The sequence below is a fragment of the Larus michahellis genome, chromosome 24 (genome assembly GCF_964199755.1).
Source record: "Larus michahellis chromosome 24, bLarMic1.1, whole genome shotgun sequence".
NCBI lineage: Eukaryota > Metazoa > Chordata > Aves > Charadriiformes > Laridae > Larus > Larus michahellis.
The window spans coordinates 3,676,280-3,690,089 of NC_133919.1; the positions used below are offsets into that span (position 1 = coordinate 3,676,280).

The 13,810-nt window shown below is 53.0% G+C and overlaps 1 protein-coding gene across 4 annotated transcripts; it reads right to left on the reverse strand.

The window, feature by feature from the left end:
• Window positions 1-1,181: 1,181 nt before the first annotated feature.
• On the reverse strand, window positions 1,182-13,720 carry UBQLN4 (ubiquilin 4). Of its 4 annotated transcripts, none has more exons than XM_074566246.1 (11): window positions 13,482-13,720; window positions 11,134-11,285; window positions 8,395-8,600; window positions 7,800-8,062; window positions 6,398-6,556; window positions 5,461-5,686; window positions 4,972-5,111; window positions 4,441-4,524; window positions 3,697-3,812; window positions 2,874-3,051; window positions 1,182-2,412 (listed from the first exon to the last, which is right to left on the reverse strand). In XM_074566246.1, the coding sequence occupies exons 1-11, from the start codon at window positions 13,632-13,634 to the stop codon at window positions 2,260-2,262; spliced, it is 1,830 nt and encodes a 609-aa protein (XP_074422347.1). In that variant the 5' UTR covers window positions 13,635-13,720; the 3' UTR covers window positions 1,182-2,259. The 4 variants fall into 4 exon arrangements, with proteins under 4 accessions (XP_074422347.1, XP_074422349.1, XP_074422348.1 ...); XM_074566248.1 differs by lacking the exon at window positions 4,441-4,524 and having other exon boundaries at window positions 13,482-13,583; window positions 13,632-13,652; XM_074566247.1 differs by lacking the exon at window positions 4,441-4,524 and having other exon boundaries at window positions 13,482-13,713.
• Between the last annotated feature and the right edge of the window lie 90 nt (window positions 13,721-13,810).

The following is a 13,810-nucleotide window of genomic DNA, read 5'->3' on the forward strand; positions in this document are numbered from 1 at the left end:
GGACCAGTTCTGCTTTTCGAAGAGGTTCAAAGGCAGAGCACAACCTTACGGCAGAGACGGGGGGGGCTGTCTCCGCTCCCCGCGACCCAGCAGCGCCAGCCGCCTTCTTTGCTCCCCGTCGCTTACCCCGTCACCCCGTCCTCCTCTGCAGGAGCTGGCTCACGTGGGGACAGAGCCTTTGCAGAGACAACCAGACCTCAGTGCAGGCAAAGGACATCTGCCAAACCTAAGAGATCACAAAGGACTGCACAGGCCTTTTTATAAGTCCATTTTTAGCTGCAAAGGGGCCGATTAACATCAGGAAGGAGCTCTGAGCCTGCCGGGGCGATGAGGAACCTCGGCACCCATCCTTACACAACGCTCTGCAAATTCGTTTTAGGTTTGAGGAGGAGGCTGCACAAAGAAATCCACATGTATGTGCACGGCCTCCAAGAGGAGAGATTAAGGCGAGGCTTTCCGAATCCTCCTCTAAACCGCCCCAGTCTCGTTGCGATGCGCACACACAAAGGCAGGCGTGCGCGCGCTCCCGTGTTTTCTCAAGCAACCGCTGCTCCACCTACGCTCTCCGTCAAGCCGGGGTATTACTGATAGATCCCATCTCCCACTCAGAAGCAAGCTGGGCGCAGCAGGTTTTACAGGTACACAAGAAAGCAGCGCGGGGATTCCTCCCGTTCCCTCGCGCTGCCCGATCCTCCCTACAAAAAGAAGCTTTAAAAACAAAATAAAACCAGAACGCTAACACCCAGCTATCAGCAAACACCGGTGGCTACAGAAAAGCAGGGGTAAAATCCATCGTGCACTGACCAGCCGCCAGCAAATGCCTCGGGGTCAGCAGAAGAACCCGCTGGGTTCTCATATACCGTGCATCAGGTCATCCAAATACCGCGGAACTACAAGTCACTGTCGGTTTGTCCTACGCATGCTCCAGAGTCCCTAATTCAAAGGAAGCTTTTCCAAACGGGCACGTTTGGGGTCAGGTTTGGGGCAAACCTTCAGCATTTCCGAAGTATTTCAGCATCCAAAAGGTTTCCTGCCACAAGAGGGAAGCGAGCCCGGCCAGGTGGGGAAGGACGCCCCACGCCGCCTGCACGGGGTAAGGATGGGGGACAAGACAGATTCATCACAAATAACTAGGGGAACTCAATCAGCGTCAATGTGGCAATCAAGGAAGATACATGGAGTGCAGGGAGACAGATGGTTGTGCGCATTTATTTTTCTTTGATAAAAATGGTATGCAAATTACACAGCCATGGAGGCTCTTGGGAAAATATCACCCTGCTGGTCCTTGGGGAGTTTCTTGGAGAGTCATAACATTCAAACACACCAAAATGGAGGGAGGGGGGGGGGGACGAGGGATGGATCTAAACCGGGAATAACATGAACTTCAACATTTTCCAGTGAAGCGAAAAGATTGTTAACGTATTTTTTTTTCAATTTCCTTTTTTGTTTTTACACTTTCAGGAACGAGCCTACTGAGCACACGAGTCAACAAACCCCTGCCACCACCGCGCGAGAACTACATCGCTCGGGCAAAAACACACCTTTCGAACACGTTCTTCTACACGGCACTTTCAACTCAAGTTCAAGAACAGCAAGCCTGATCCCCGAAGGCATCGAGGCTCCTTTACACCATCCCAAGAGCGTAAAGAGGCCATACTTCATCAGTCATTTTCATGCACGTTAGCCCTCTACCAGGAGATCAGAGGCACCTGTACGCGAGGGACACAGGCTCAGTTCATCCAATGGAACATTAAGACAAACGACATCAGAAATTTCCAGGTCATTTCAATTTTTCTTTTGATCCATTCCCAATAAGATGCTGGGAGAAATAACCAAAACCCAAACGTGGCTCAAGTTTTAAATATTTGCCTGAAAGGAGGGCTGGGGGAGGGAATCATGTACAGTTAAAATCAAGCTACTCAAAACACAATCATTCAGGTAAGTAACTAGAAGTATCGCCTCTACCATCTAGAGAGAGAGAGAAGAGTGTCTGAGACAGAGGGCATATTTAGGAAAAAATACACATCTGAAGTCTCTGTGGCCACGATGAGAACTGGAATCCACATACAAGCCAGTTAAAGAGCATTTCAACATGAAATCTTAACTTAGTAGGAAGGTCAGGGGTTAAGCTGTTTCTTTTTGTTTTAAATACATGGACAGCTGTCAGATATGAAAATGATGGTGGGCTTTCCTGAAAGATCCCCCTGTGCATGTGTATGGATGCATGTGCTGACATCTGTGGGGCAGCATGACAAGAGTTTAGGAAGGCTGGGAGCCCAGCAGTCTCTCAATAGCTGCATTGATGTCTCCACCAGTGGCTATAAGCGCCTGGAGGTTGGCCTCACGATTAATGAAGCCCATGGCGTTCAGCTGCTCCAGCTGCTGTTGGAATCGCACTTCAGGACTCTGCGCCTGCAGAGGGAAAGGACAAAGACCTTAGAGTCAGACAGCAGAGAGCAACAGCAACACGGGCAGGGCCAGCGACGGCGGCTGAGCGGGACCCTGAGCTCAGCTTTAGGGGTACTGAAATACGCCAGGCTCCCCACATCGCCGAAATACTCCCCGCATCGCCACGGGCTTTGGCACAGCAGCCACACTGCACACGGTTAGTCCAAGTTCTGTACCTACGGTGAGGGCAGCACTGCGAGGAGAATCCCTGCCACTCTTAGCTTCAAACCTGCGCAAAGGGTTACCACACCCCAAAGAACCAGCCAGCCCGAGACACCAAACCCGGCATAAAGCACCACAGCCAAGAGAAACCTGTTGGGGACCACATCCCTAGAGTGGGAGGGGGACGATCCGAACATCCTCTAGCTCACCCTGGAGATGTCCCTCCCCAGAAAAGTATCGGCATGCAGCTGGGCATTACATACTTGAGAGCTTCCTCCGGCCAGCAGCTGGATCATCTGCTGCATGAGCTGCTGTTGGGGGTTACCACCCCCAGCTGGAGAGGCACTGGCCGGCGTTGAAGCGGAGGGAACGGGGTTCTCCGGGATTGTGCTTCCTCCTGTGGAGGACGGGGGCATTCGAGGCATGCCGAAGGAGCCGAGGCTGCAGAGGAAGGGAGGGCACGCTCAGAGGCAAGCTGGCACTTCTGGGTGTCCCCCGAGTGCCGGGCAGCAGGGTAACCGGCAGGCTCTGCCAGGCTGGCCCTCGCTGAGGCCCGTACTACCGGACAGCTTTGTAAATTAAACTGGCTGCGTCTGTACCCTGGTCACACACGGTGCTGGGAGTACGCAATCCTAACAGAGGCGCAGGCCTGAAAGGAACTGCAGAGACTGAACGTGACCCACGCTGCCAGAGGAGAGAGGGCCTGCGGGCTGCCGGCAGACCAGTCCGCCCCAAAGCACCCACCCAACCTTGTGGCTGCGCATCTCAGACTGCTCTCCAGAGATAAAATTCTTGAGTTCAGCCAATACCGAATACAGCAAACAAAAGACGAAGGAGGGACCAAGTGGTTTCCAAACCTTGTCTCCAAAAAGAAAAGGTCAAGGACTTCCCCGCGTGAAGTACAAACAAGCAGAAAGTGCTAATTAGCTGGAACGCAGAGAGGCCTGCAGGCGCACACATACACAGACAAGTCCCCATGACAGAGAGCCCTAAGCAGATCTCCTCGATGAATCAACAGCTAGTTTGCCTGCTGCTATCAAGCATGTCATCTCTGCCTGCAGAAACCCACTCCGAAGCGCTCTTTACCTTGGCACTAGTCCTGGGGCCTCCGTTTGCAGCGTCTGGAGTCCCTGCTGGATTTGGAGGAGCGCCTGCATGGCGCGGGGGTTGGTGAGAATGGAGAGGGAGTCTGGGTTCTGCATCTGGGAACAAAGGCAAAAAAAGACACAGCGGTACCAAACAGCGAGAGCTTCGGCAGCCAGAGATCCACCAGCTTTAAATCCGAACAACGATTAGCACAGAGCTTCGCCTCTCGCCCTGCAGCCAGAGCAAACCTGCGAGTCTGGTTCCTCCTTCAAGTCTCCAGACTGCAGGGCTCATCATCTACAGATACTCAGAGAGTTCAGATCAAATTTCCTAAATGAACTAGGTGAATCAGATTAGAACTGGGGGCCCATGCCTTTGGAATTAAAGTGATTTTATTTGATTTACCTGAGTGAACCAGCTGCTCTAGCACAATTAGCTCGTTTAATTTTTGTAACCTCATTACAGTGAGAGGCTGTCCACACAGGGGTTTCATGTAGCTTAACTAGTCTAATTCGAAGCCCACCTTTAGGTAGATTACTTAATTTAGATTGCCTCGTCTAAATAAGCTCTTCCTTTCTCTCTCCCCTGTGCAAACCCCTTTCTTTCACAGCCCAGACCACCCGAGCCCACATGCTTCCTCATCCACTTGACTAAGCAGCCGAGCTACTCCCTCTCCTACAGAGGATGGAAAAGCTCTGGAGCCTGGGGGCCGAGAGCAGCACAGGGCCAGACAGGGGCCTTTACCTGCTGCAGGAAGACAGGGAGCTGAAGGCGGAGCTGTTCTTGAAGCTGTGGATTCCCAGCAAAGAGGGGGACATTTACCATGATCTAGCAAGAGACAGCACACGTAGGTAGGGTCAGAGGGTTGCTGCCACTGGCTGTTAAGCCCTACATAACTAAGCCATGAAGAACAAGTCAGTCATGCCCCTGTCTCCCTCCCTGGGCTTTTCAACACGTTCCCCTAATGCTAATGGGGACTGAAACAGGACAGCTCAATTCCTGGCAACAGTATTGAACAGGGACCACTTGGCCAGGGGAAAAAGAAGGCTCATTCCCATGTCCCTTTGAAAGCCACTTTTTTTTCTTAGGGGCTCTGCTAAGACACAGGGTTCAGTACTGCGACTGCCTTCAAGCTACCAAAAAACACAACGAAACTGTCTACATTCACTCAGCTCTCTGGTTTTTGCAAGAGGAAGCACTCCAACCACAGAAGCAGATCACAAGCATTGTGCTCACGGCCAGCCTGACAAGAGAAGACAACTGTAACACTTTTACCTGTGCTGCAAAGTCTGGGTTCTGAGCAAGAGTTTGCATCATGCTCCGCATATAAGGGGCAGAGATCATGTTCTGCATCAGCTGAGGGTTTTCAGAAATTTGCTGCAGGAGGCCTTGCATCTCTGGGCTGTTAAACATGCCTGCAAGGGGAAAGGGAAGAGAAGAGAAAGGAAAACCTGAGTGCTGCCTGAAATACAAGACGACATATAACACCAATGCCTTTACTTCATCCCCTGGCTAACAGGGAATATCGCTGTGGACAGCAATGGTAGTGCTTTGCTTGCCGCTCCCCCATGCCCTCGAGGGCTGCAGGGACCTCAGGGTAACCCTCCGACAGGCACACATTTGTGCTTGCAGCCAGGCTAGATTCATTCATTTGGAGAGCAGCCACTGGCAGGCACTCAAATGCCAGAGGAAACCGCCCTCCAAGGAAGCGTGGGTGACCTCTTCAGTCAGCAGCACCCTCTGGTTCCTCTCTTGGTTACGTACCAGCCCCAATGCTAGCAGCATTCAGCCCAAAGGGGTTGGATACAGTCGGTGTGCTTTGGGTCGTTGCTGAGCCGGTGCTCCCTTCGCTGCTGGGTGCCTGGCTCTGGGAAGCAGGGGGCGTGGGGCTCCAGGGGTTCGGTAACGGCTCTCTGTTCTCCGTCCGCAAAGGCTGAGAGCTTGAGCTATCAGAATTCCCCGTCAAGGAAGAGAAAGGATTGTTGCCAAACTAGGGAAAAAGAAAAAAGAAATAGCCGTAATCAGTGAGCCCCAGTAGAGAACGTCAGACTAACCCCACCACTGTGTGAGCTAGGGAACAGCCGATCATATTCATCCAGGCCCAGAATTTGCTAAACACACGCCATAATTTGCCTCCTGAGAAATCTGTAATCCACAACACACCTCGGTCAGAAAATCACCAGGCTCAAGAAGTGGCCACAGCCCTAGATTTGGCTCCCAAATGCAGGCCTTCAAAACATCCATGTAAAATCAGCACCCGGACATACCAGTAGGTAATGCTAGACTGGAGTATGTCTGCACGGCCTTTTGCAGACAGACCTGTGCTCACTCCTCCTGCGCTTCAAGCCAGCTGGATCTCAGCCAGCTCCAATCCAAAGGCGTCAGGCTCCAGCTAATACAGTAAGCCGGGCTGAGAGCAGAGGGCTGCGCTAACGAAGCTATGGGGCCTTTGCATCGGCAGTGGCTGGCATCCAGCCTGCTTGGAGACCAAAGGAGGGAGGGCAGGTCTCTGCTCAGATACACCGAACCGCGTAATAAAACCGGATGACGGGCACTGCCCAACATTCTCATTCATCATCTAGAGCAGGAGGGGTTAACAGCCACGCTTGGGGAAGGCTGCCCCGTTAACACAGGGGTCGGGGAAAGAGCCCTTTCCCATACTCAGCACACTGCAACCCACTAACGGGATTTCAGTCCGTACCTGCTCCCTGGCTGCACTAAACATGGGCTCCTGGATGTCCGTGTACATCCGGCGCAGGGCGTTGTATCCTCCTGGAATGCTCTCGAGGTTACTCAAAGCACGGTCCTGGTTCCGCATCATCTCCTGCATCATGGCAGGGTTACGAGCCAATTCCATTGTCTGGGAGAAGGAGGAAAACATGGAAAGCTCAGGCCCATGTGCACCACGGGAAGGCCGGAGTGGATCAGAATTAGCAGCCCAGCGGTATTCTACTGATCTACCAGCCAAGCACTGAAAGAGTTAAATCTCAGCTCCCAGAAGAAAGAGTATAATTAAACCCGTTTCACAGCCAGAGAGCAGAGAGATCATTTATCCAAGCAAAGAGAGCCCAGGGATCCTGGCTCCTCCCATCCTTGCTCAGCTCTCTTCCTTCTCAACCTCAATTCAGCTGGATGAGATTGTTTTGTTTCTAAGCAGTATCAGGACATCCAAACATTTAACACCCATATGTTCCCACTCAAAGTAGATGGACTGCATTCAAAAACTGAGAAGGTGGAAGAGATTGGATCCTTCCCATTTCAAGAAAACCCACAAATTCACCCTCTCCAGACTTCCGATGGGTCTCCCTGCACAAAGAACATCCAGATCTCGTTTAAGTACGGACCATTCACAATTTAGTCCTGCAACTCTGGAATTTCGTGTATGGCCGACACAGTTGAAAGAAAGATAACCAAGAAGCAGATGGAAACTAGGCTCGTTCAGCAACGAGCCAGAAAGACCTCCTGACAAGTCTTCCTGGGGGAACAGCAGAGTCCTGTCAAAGGCTATTTAACACTCAGGCTCTCACTCATCCCTTATGCTTCCCTTCCGATGAACCTTCGGTCTTCCAGATAGACAGTCCTCTAGGGCGTGGGTCCTCTCTGTTCTGGGACTGTACAGAAAATTGAGACCTCTAGGATCCCGGCCTACGACTAGTGCTCTCCACTGACACAGGTAGTAAAATACTGACTGTACAGCTCTGTAGCCTATACTTAATCTATCAAGAGAACGAGAGAGAAACAAAAAGCTTTCACAGTAGCTTCGCTTCTCCATGACTGCTTTTACTCCCCTTGCTGAATCAGAACACAGTAGCCTCGTATTCAGCACGCTAGGATGATCCCATCATCCCTTTTTTGCCCAACACCTGATGGATTCAATAGCCCTGAAAGGGAAATAAGAGTTGCAAGTATGTGGGTTGAGTAACGAGTATTCAGATAACTCAAGACCACCATCTGTTTGTGGGGGGCTTACAGCAGGAAGGAAGAGATGTCTAAAAAATCACTGATCTGGCATTCACACACTCCCTTTGGAGAGCAGACACTGGAGCTGGTCCACAAAGATTCTCCTGAACATGCTTTAAACAGGCCCTGGCCTGCTGACTCACCTGCCTCATGAGCTCCGGGTTATTCAGCATGTGGCTTATCTCTGGATTTCTCTCCATGAGCTGCTGCATCTGGGGATTGGCCATGATCATCTGTCTCATGAGGTCAGGGTTAGACATCATGTTCTGCACCAAGGGATTCTCCATGATCTGAGACAGCATCTCTGGGTTGGACATCAGCTGCCGCTGCATCTGCTGCTGGAGCTCCATGAAGTTGGCAGAGCCCATCCCAAGGTTGCCCAGCCCAGTGATGCCACCAAAGCCAGCTGGAGAGGGAACAACACACGGGGAGAGAGGCGTGAGTCAGTAACTGTCGGCAGCTGCAAAAAGAGGACAAGCACGTCAGCTGAGCTGCACCCACACGAATCTAGGGGTATCCTATATTCCTACGGCAGCCAACTCTGAGGGAGGACACCCCCTACACATGCTTCAACAAGGGCCTCGGCATTATCCTGAGCAGGGAAACTGAGGTACGCTGGTGGAAACGACTCATGCAAAGCCTACAGCAAGCAGAGATAACTGCAGGGGTCAAGAACTCCTTGGTCTAATCCTAGGAAATTCTTCTTTTGGGCCACACCTTCTCACAGCCGTCACTTACACAGGATGGATGTAGCACTATTAGGGCCTCCGTCTCCAGGACCTCCCATGGTCCCTGACCCACTGCTCCGTCTGCTGCCGCTCCCTGTGTCAGAACCGGCGCTGCTGGATGTGGAAGGCTGAGACGGGGCAGCAGGAGAAGAAGGGTTTGCAGTGGGGGCAGAAGCAGCATTGGGGGCAGAAGCAGCAGATGTTGAATCTTGGACCCTGCGAAGAAACAAAAGAAGGCATTAAACTCGTGAGATTCAGGAACGGTGAGCAGAGGCCTCTGTGGGGGACACAGGACAGTGCACCCCACACCGACCGAGCCTCCCTTTGCGCCTCTTGTCCCCACAGCAGCCAGCCCTGGCTGCTTCCATTCCTGCCTGGACGGATGCACAGCTGTGCTCCCAGATGCCTTCCATCTGCTGGAATCTGCCTCCCAGCCTGATGCATAACAGCCCCGGATATTTTATGCTGGCCCACACAAAGTGGCTTGACTGGTCTTACCCTGAGTTGTATGTAGCTCTTCCTTGAATCGCACTGAACTATTTACCTCAGCTATATCCTTGAGCAATGAGTTTGCTCCAAACAGGAAAATCCTCCTGCTGCTCCCACAGAAACCACAGGAGGTTACAGCAGGGCTAGCGCATGGGGTAAACAAGAATCTGCTTTTCTGCAAATCCTCCCATGCACTGAATATTCCTATCAGTGCTCCTGGGGGCAAAATTAAGTATCAGCATTGCTCTACAGATAGGGAAACTGAGGCACGAGGCAACCAGCATCTGCCCCATGAAGCTACAGAATGTTTCTGGCCGGCTGGGCTATGAATTCACATCTCGCCACACCTTGCACACAAGGCTTCTCCGTCCAACACAAGTTGACTAGAGCTTCTTTTAATACACACGTGCAGACACTGCGCCATAAGCCACAGCGGAGCAGATGCTGGACATGGGCTTTATTGAATAAACCAACCCAAGCTAATACCTTGTAATCACAGTTCCTCCTTAGGCTTTTTACAGGAATTTGAAAGAGAACATTTAAAGATTCTCTGAAGCAGCTGCAGTCATGACAGTTGAGTCCTGGACTAGTGCTGAGGAGCTTTCACATGAAATTAGACCACAAAACTCACTTTACTTGCCTCAAATAATGCCATTATGCCACTGACAAGTAAAAAAGAACAAACATTTCCTGATTATTTTTTTTTCCAAACCAAGAAAAAGTCCTTTCTCTAACTCGTTTTCCTTTTTCACTCTTATTCTAGGACTTTAAAAATCAAACCTGAAGGTCCCTGTCCACTTTCCAGACTCACCTGACTGCTGCTGCTGAAAAGCAGCAGCCACTGAGAGGGAGGCAGAGAGTGCGGAAACAAAGCAAAAAGGAAGCTGAACAAAAAAGGAAGAAGGAAGCTGGAGAAAGGTCACTTGGTTTCTCGCAGCACAGGAAGAGGCTGTAATGTCTTCAGTAAGCACTTATCTATGACTATTATAGCAGGGGAAAAAAAAAATGAGCAACCCGGGACAGCTCTCTTGTTTACCCTTTGAAATGGTTCACAAGTACCGCCAGTTTGCTGTGGAGACAGTGGTAAACAGCATCAGGCTATCAGGCTACCTGGAGATGCACAATCCAGAGAGAGGCCTCCTGCAGAAGCTGACAATACACTTGCTTGTCTTTGCAAAAAAAAGAGAAGGGGGGGGATAAAAAAAGCAGTAATCTTGACTAAGCCAGTAAGGCAGCTCTCCCAAGGGACAGCAGAACCGCACAAAGAGACACAGCCCCACTAGCTCACTGGGAGTCCCATCAGACTGCAGCAGGGAGCCCGAGAAACAGTTGCAAAGGGGGTTTCGAGATCAACGAGACACGGCTGCGCCTGAAGTATACCAACCGTTCCCAAGAGCCTTCCGTGCCCGCTACTCCATCGGGCAGCACTGGGAAAAGCCTGCAGGACCTTGCGGTCAATCCTGCGTCCCTTTCTCAGGCCAAGCTACACGGTGTAGATGGACATAAGCGAGCCGTGTCCAAGCTGGGAGCCACCCCAGGGTGTGCCTGCAGTACTATACTTGACCTAACAACCACACCGCTGCGTGCACGTGGTCATACATCCCGAGCCTCCGCACACTCCCACTGAGGTGGAGCACCCACCTGTCTGCACCTGCCCATGCAGACATACTATAGGTACCACACAGAAACACCACTCTGCCCTACAGTTAGTGCTCTGTACGTGCAGCATGCCTCCCGTGGCACCCAAGAGAGCGTGAGCACAGGCTCAGAGCAGAGAATACGACAGGAAGCAAAAGAAAAACTGGGTATTGGTTTCAACTTCAACACTAATTCATTGTGAAAGTAATTTCAGTTAACAGCACCTTATCTTTGTTAGACCTAGTATCAAGTTCCAATGGGTTCTTTCACGATTACTAAATTATAAAGGCTCAAAATACGCAAAGCCACATACACGAGTTGTGTTAAAGAAGAGTCAACTCCCTCAGGTACTTGCCACAAACTTACAGCACCGTGTAACCTACGGAAAAGACAGGGCAAACGATAAACGCCACAGCTGCACAGCAAAGCCGTGGCAGGGAGAGCGCCTGGGAGAGTTCTCCTGCCAGATCACCGCTGCCAGACTCACACGCACCCCAAAACCGGCACTCAGGCCTCACGCAAGTACTCCGCTTCAGTCGCCAACCGCGCAGAAGTGCTCCACCACCATTTATCCGCATCATCCATTTATCCTCAGCCCCCCCAAGACGAAACAGCTTCTTACTTCTGTGGAGTCTTAATGACCAAGTGTACAGTCAGCCCATCTTTGATCCCATGTTGATTCAACGTGTCTCCATCCTTCAGGATCTTCCCAGCAAAGATCAGAACCAGCTGATCCTGTTTGGCTTTAAACCGCCTGGAAATCTCTTCTTTGAACTGAAAAACAAACAAAAGCATTTTTCAGGCAAAGGACCGAGACCAGAAATTTAAAGCTAATACTCCAGATATTACATCCACTATGCAAACGGCATAAGGAACTGACAGTCCTCCAGTACCTCACCCAAAAGCAGCCCATGCAGGTACCAATTCAGTCACCAGTTGCTGAGGATGTCTGAGGTGTTAAGAAAAAAAAAACCAACACAAAGACAAGCTCTGCATTTACATAATGCCGAGTAAATTTCTGAAAGAATAGAAAGATTACCTCACGAAGAGGTGAAGGCTTCCAAAGCCAGACCAAGTGTGTCTCTTAGGTCTAATCCAAATACACCATTTATCCTCTGAATGACTGAACTTTTTTTTTTTTGTCTCTGCTCATTTGATTTTTTTTCCTAAGGAAAGCCCAACTCTGATTTAATACAGGACAGAGCTCTATGCAAAAGGGAACAATCCTTTATCAGCCAATGGAAATAAACTAGGTCTTCTCCAATTCCTATTTCTGCAACTGAATTCCCTATGAGCATGCCACGCCACGTAACACGGACACCTCTTCTTTACTCTGTGATGGGGTGGGATTAACACCTGCCAATACGATTGTCATTGCTAGCCCAGCTGGGACATTTCCAACCTGAACTGTACGGAAAAAGCCCTGCGTTTGGAAGCCACAAACTAGAGGAAATCAGAGGGAAAGGCCAGGATGGAAAGAGAAGCACACACCTGCCCCAGAGGAGCTCACAGCCTTCACACTAGAAGCCTCAAAACCAGTGTCTGGGAGAGCGCAGCCCTGACCCCAGGTCATCCTGGTCACAAAGCTTTGTGCCCTCCTCTGCACAAAGCCCGTCACTTAACATCACACTTATACCCACAGGCTCTCAGGAGCCAACCGAGAAGGAGCAGGAGGGCCACACGTCCTACAGCCCCTGCCTACCCCACAATTCTGCTCCCCACAGATCTCCGTCAGGTCCTTCACACCGCAACCTCGTGCCCTACACCCCAGATCAAAGCATGCAGCAAGCCACGAAGCCGAAAGCCGTGCTGATGACACCTTGTCCCAGTGGGCACAGCCACTTCCACCAGCGCTTGAGCCAGGCCTTGCAAATTCCAGCCCCCTCCCGCTTGCCCCATGCCACCGTGCCCTGTGAAGCTCCCTCGCAGGAAGGGCTGATGTTCCCTTTCCTCTGCTCCATCCAACCTTTGACCCAAAAGACTTGCCCAGCCCCCCTCCTCTCGCCCGAGGGATCTGCCTCCCAGCGTCCAGACCCACACCACCAGCTGCTTCCCCCCAGGCAGCCTCAAACACACTCCTCCAGCTCTGCCCCCAAAGCCACTTCTCCCCGTTGCGGCAACCTTCCCAGACCAACTGCTCAAGGAACACCTTCCCTCCAGCACCCCGCGCAGCCCAGCGCGCAGACCGAGCCCCCAGACCCCCACCCCAATCCTTCACAGCCCTCTCCCCACAGCCACCATCCACCCCAAAGCTCCCTTCCCCATACAGCCACTCTCCAAGCCCCTCACCCCCCATCCCATCCACGAACCCTCCCACATATTAGCCCAGCACCATCCTGCCCCCTCGCCACCGGGACTGTCCCCATCCCAAGTGTCACCTCCCCACTCAAAGCCCCCCGCCAAGCCCCTGCCCTCACCCAGGTCTCCCAGCTCCCCCCGAGCCTGGCTCCCACAAGGCCCCAAAGGCCAGGAGTGCCCCCCAAGCCCCCCCAGCTCCACTGCCAACCCAAATCCAGGTCTCCCAAAAGTCCTCCAAGTCCCGCTAGCCCTCATCTCCAACCCAAAGCTGTGTTCCTCCAATTCCAAGGGCCCCCCGGCACCCGCAGTTCCCCTCCAAAGTCCTCCCCGCCTGCCTAAAGCCAGGTCCCTCCCCCAAAAGCCCCTGCATTCAGATCCCTAGTCCTTTACTCCCCGCAACCGCAGGCCTCCCCGGGTCCCCTCACCCCACCAAAACCAGGCCCCTCCAGGCCCCCTCAGCCCCTCATCCCCACAAAACTAGGCCTCTCCAGGTCCTCTCAGCCCCTCACCCCGCCCCCAAAACCAGGCCCCTCCAGGTTCCCCCAGCCCCTCACCCCAAAGCCAGGTCCCCTCAGCCCCTCACCCCAAAGCCAGGTCCCCCCAGGTCCCCTCACCCCAAAGCCAGGCCCCCCTCGCCCCTCCACACCCCCCTAGGCCCGCCCCCGCCCCCACCTCGCGCACGGAGGCGCCGTCCGCGATGACGATCTCCTCCTTGTCCTTAGGGGTCTTCACCGTGACGCGGATGAGAGCCCCGCCGGGGCCGCCCGGCCCCGCCTCGCCCTCCCCGCCGGGGCCGGGCCCGCCGCCGCCGCTCGGCTCCGCCATCTTCGCCGCCCGCCCCGCCAGCCCGGGCCGCCACCAGAGAGAGGCGGCGCGCGCCGCCGCGCGAGAGAGCGGCGCTCCGGCCCCCCCCCCCCGCCCCCGCGCCGCCGCTTGCGCCCCCTGGCGGCCCGGCGGGGACCTGCTGCAGCGCCCCGAGCGGGGCGGGGGGGGGTGTTAAA

What these genes read in the sequence shown, in the direction of transcription:
- UBQLN4 (XM_074566246.1), bottom strand. Translation starts at nt 13,634, where the DNA reads ATGGCGGAGCCGAGCGGCGGCGGCGGGCCCGGCCCCGGCGGGGAGGGC. An exon ending in GTCATTAAGACTCCACAGAA is followed by an intron (nt 8,601 to 11,133) that starts GTAAGAAGCTGT and finishes GTTTCTTCGCAG; the next exon opens with GGTCCAAGATTCAACATCTG. An exon ending in TAGTGCTACATCCATCCTGT is followed by an intron (nt 8,063 to 8,394) that starts GTAAGTGACGGC and finishes TTCCCTCTCCAG; the next exon opens with CTGGCTTTGGTGGCATCACT.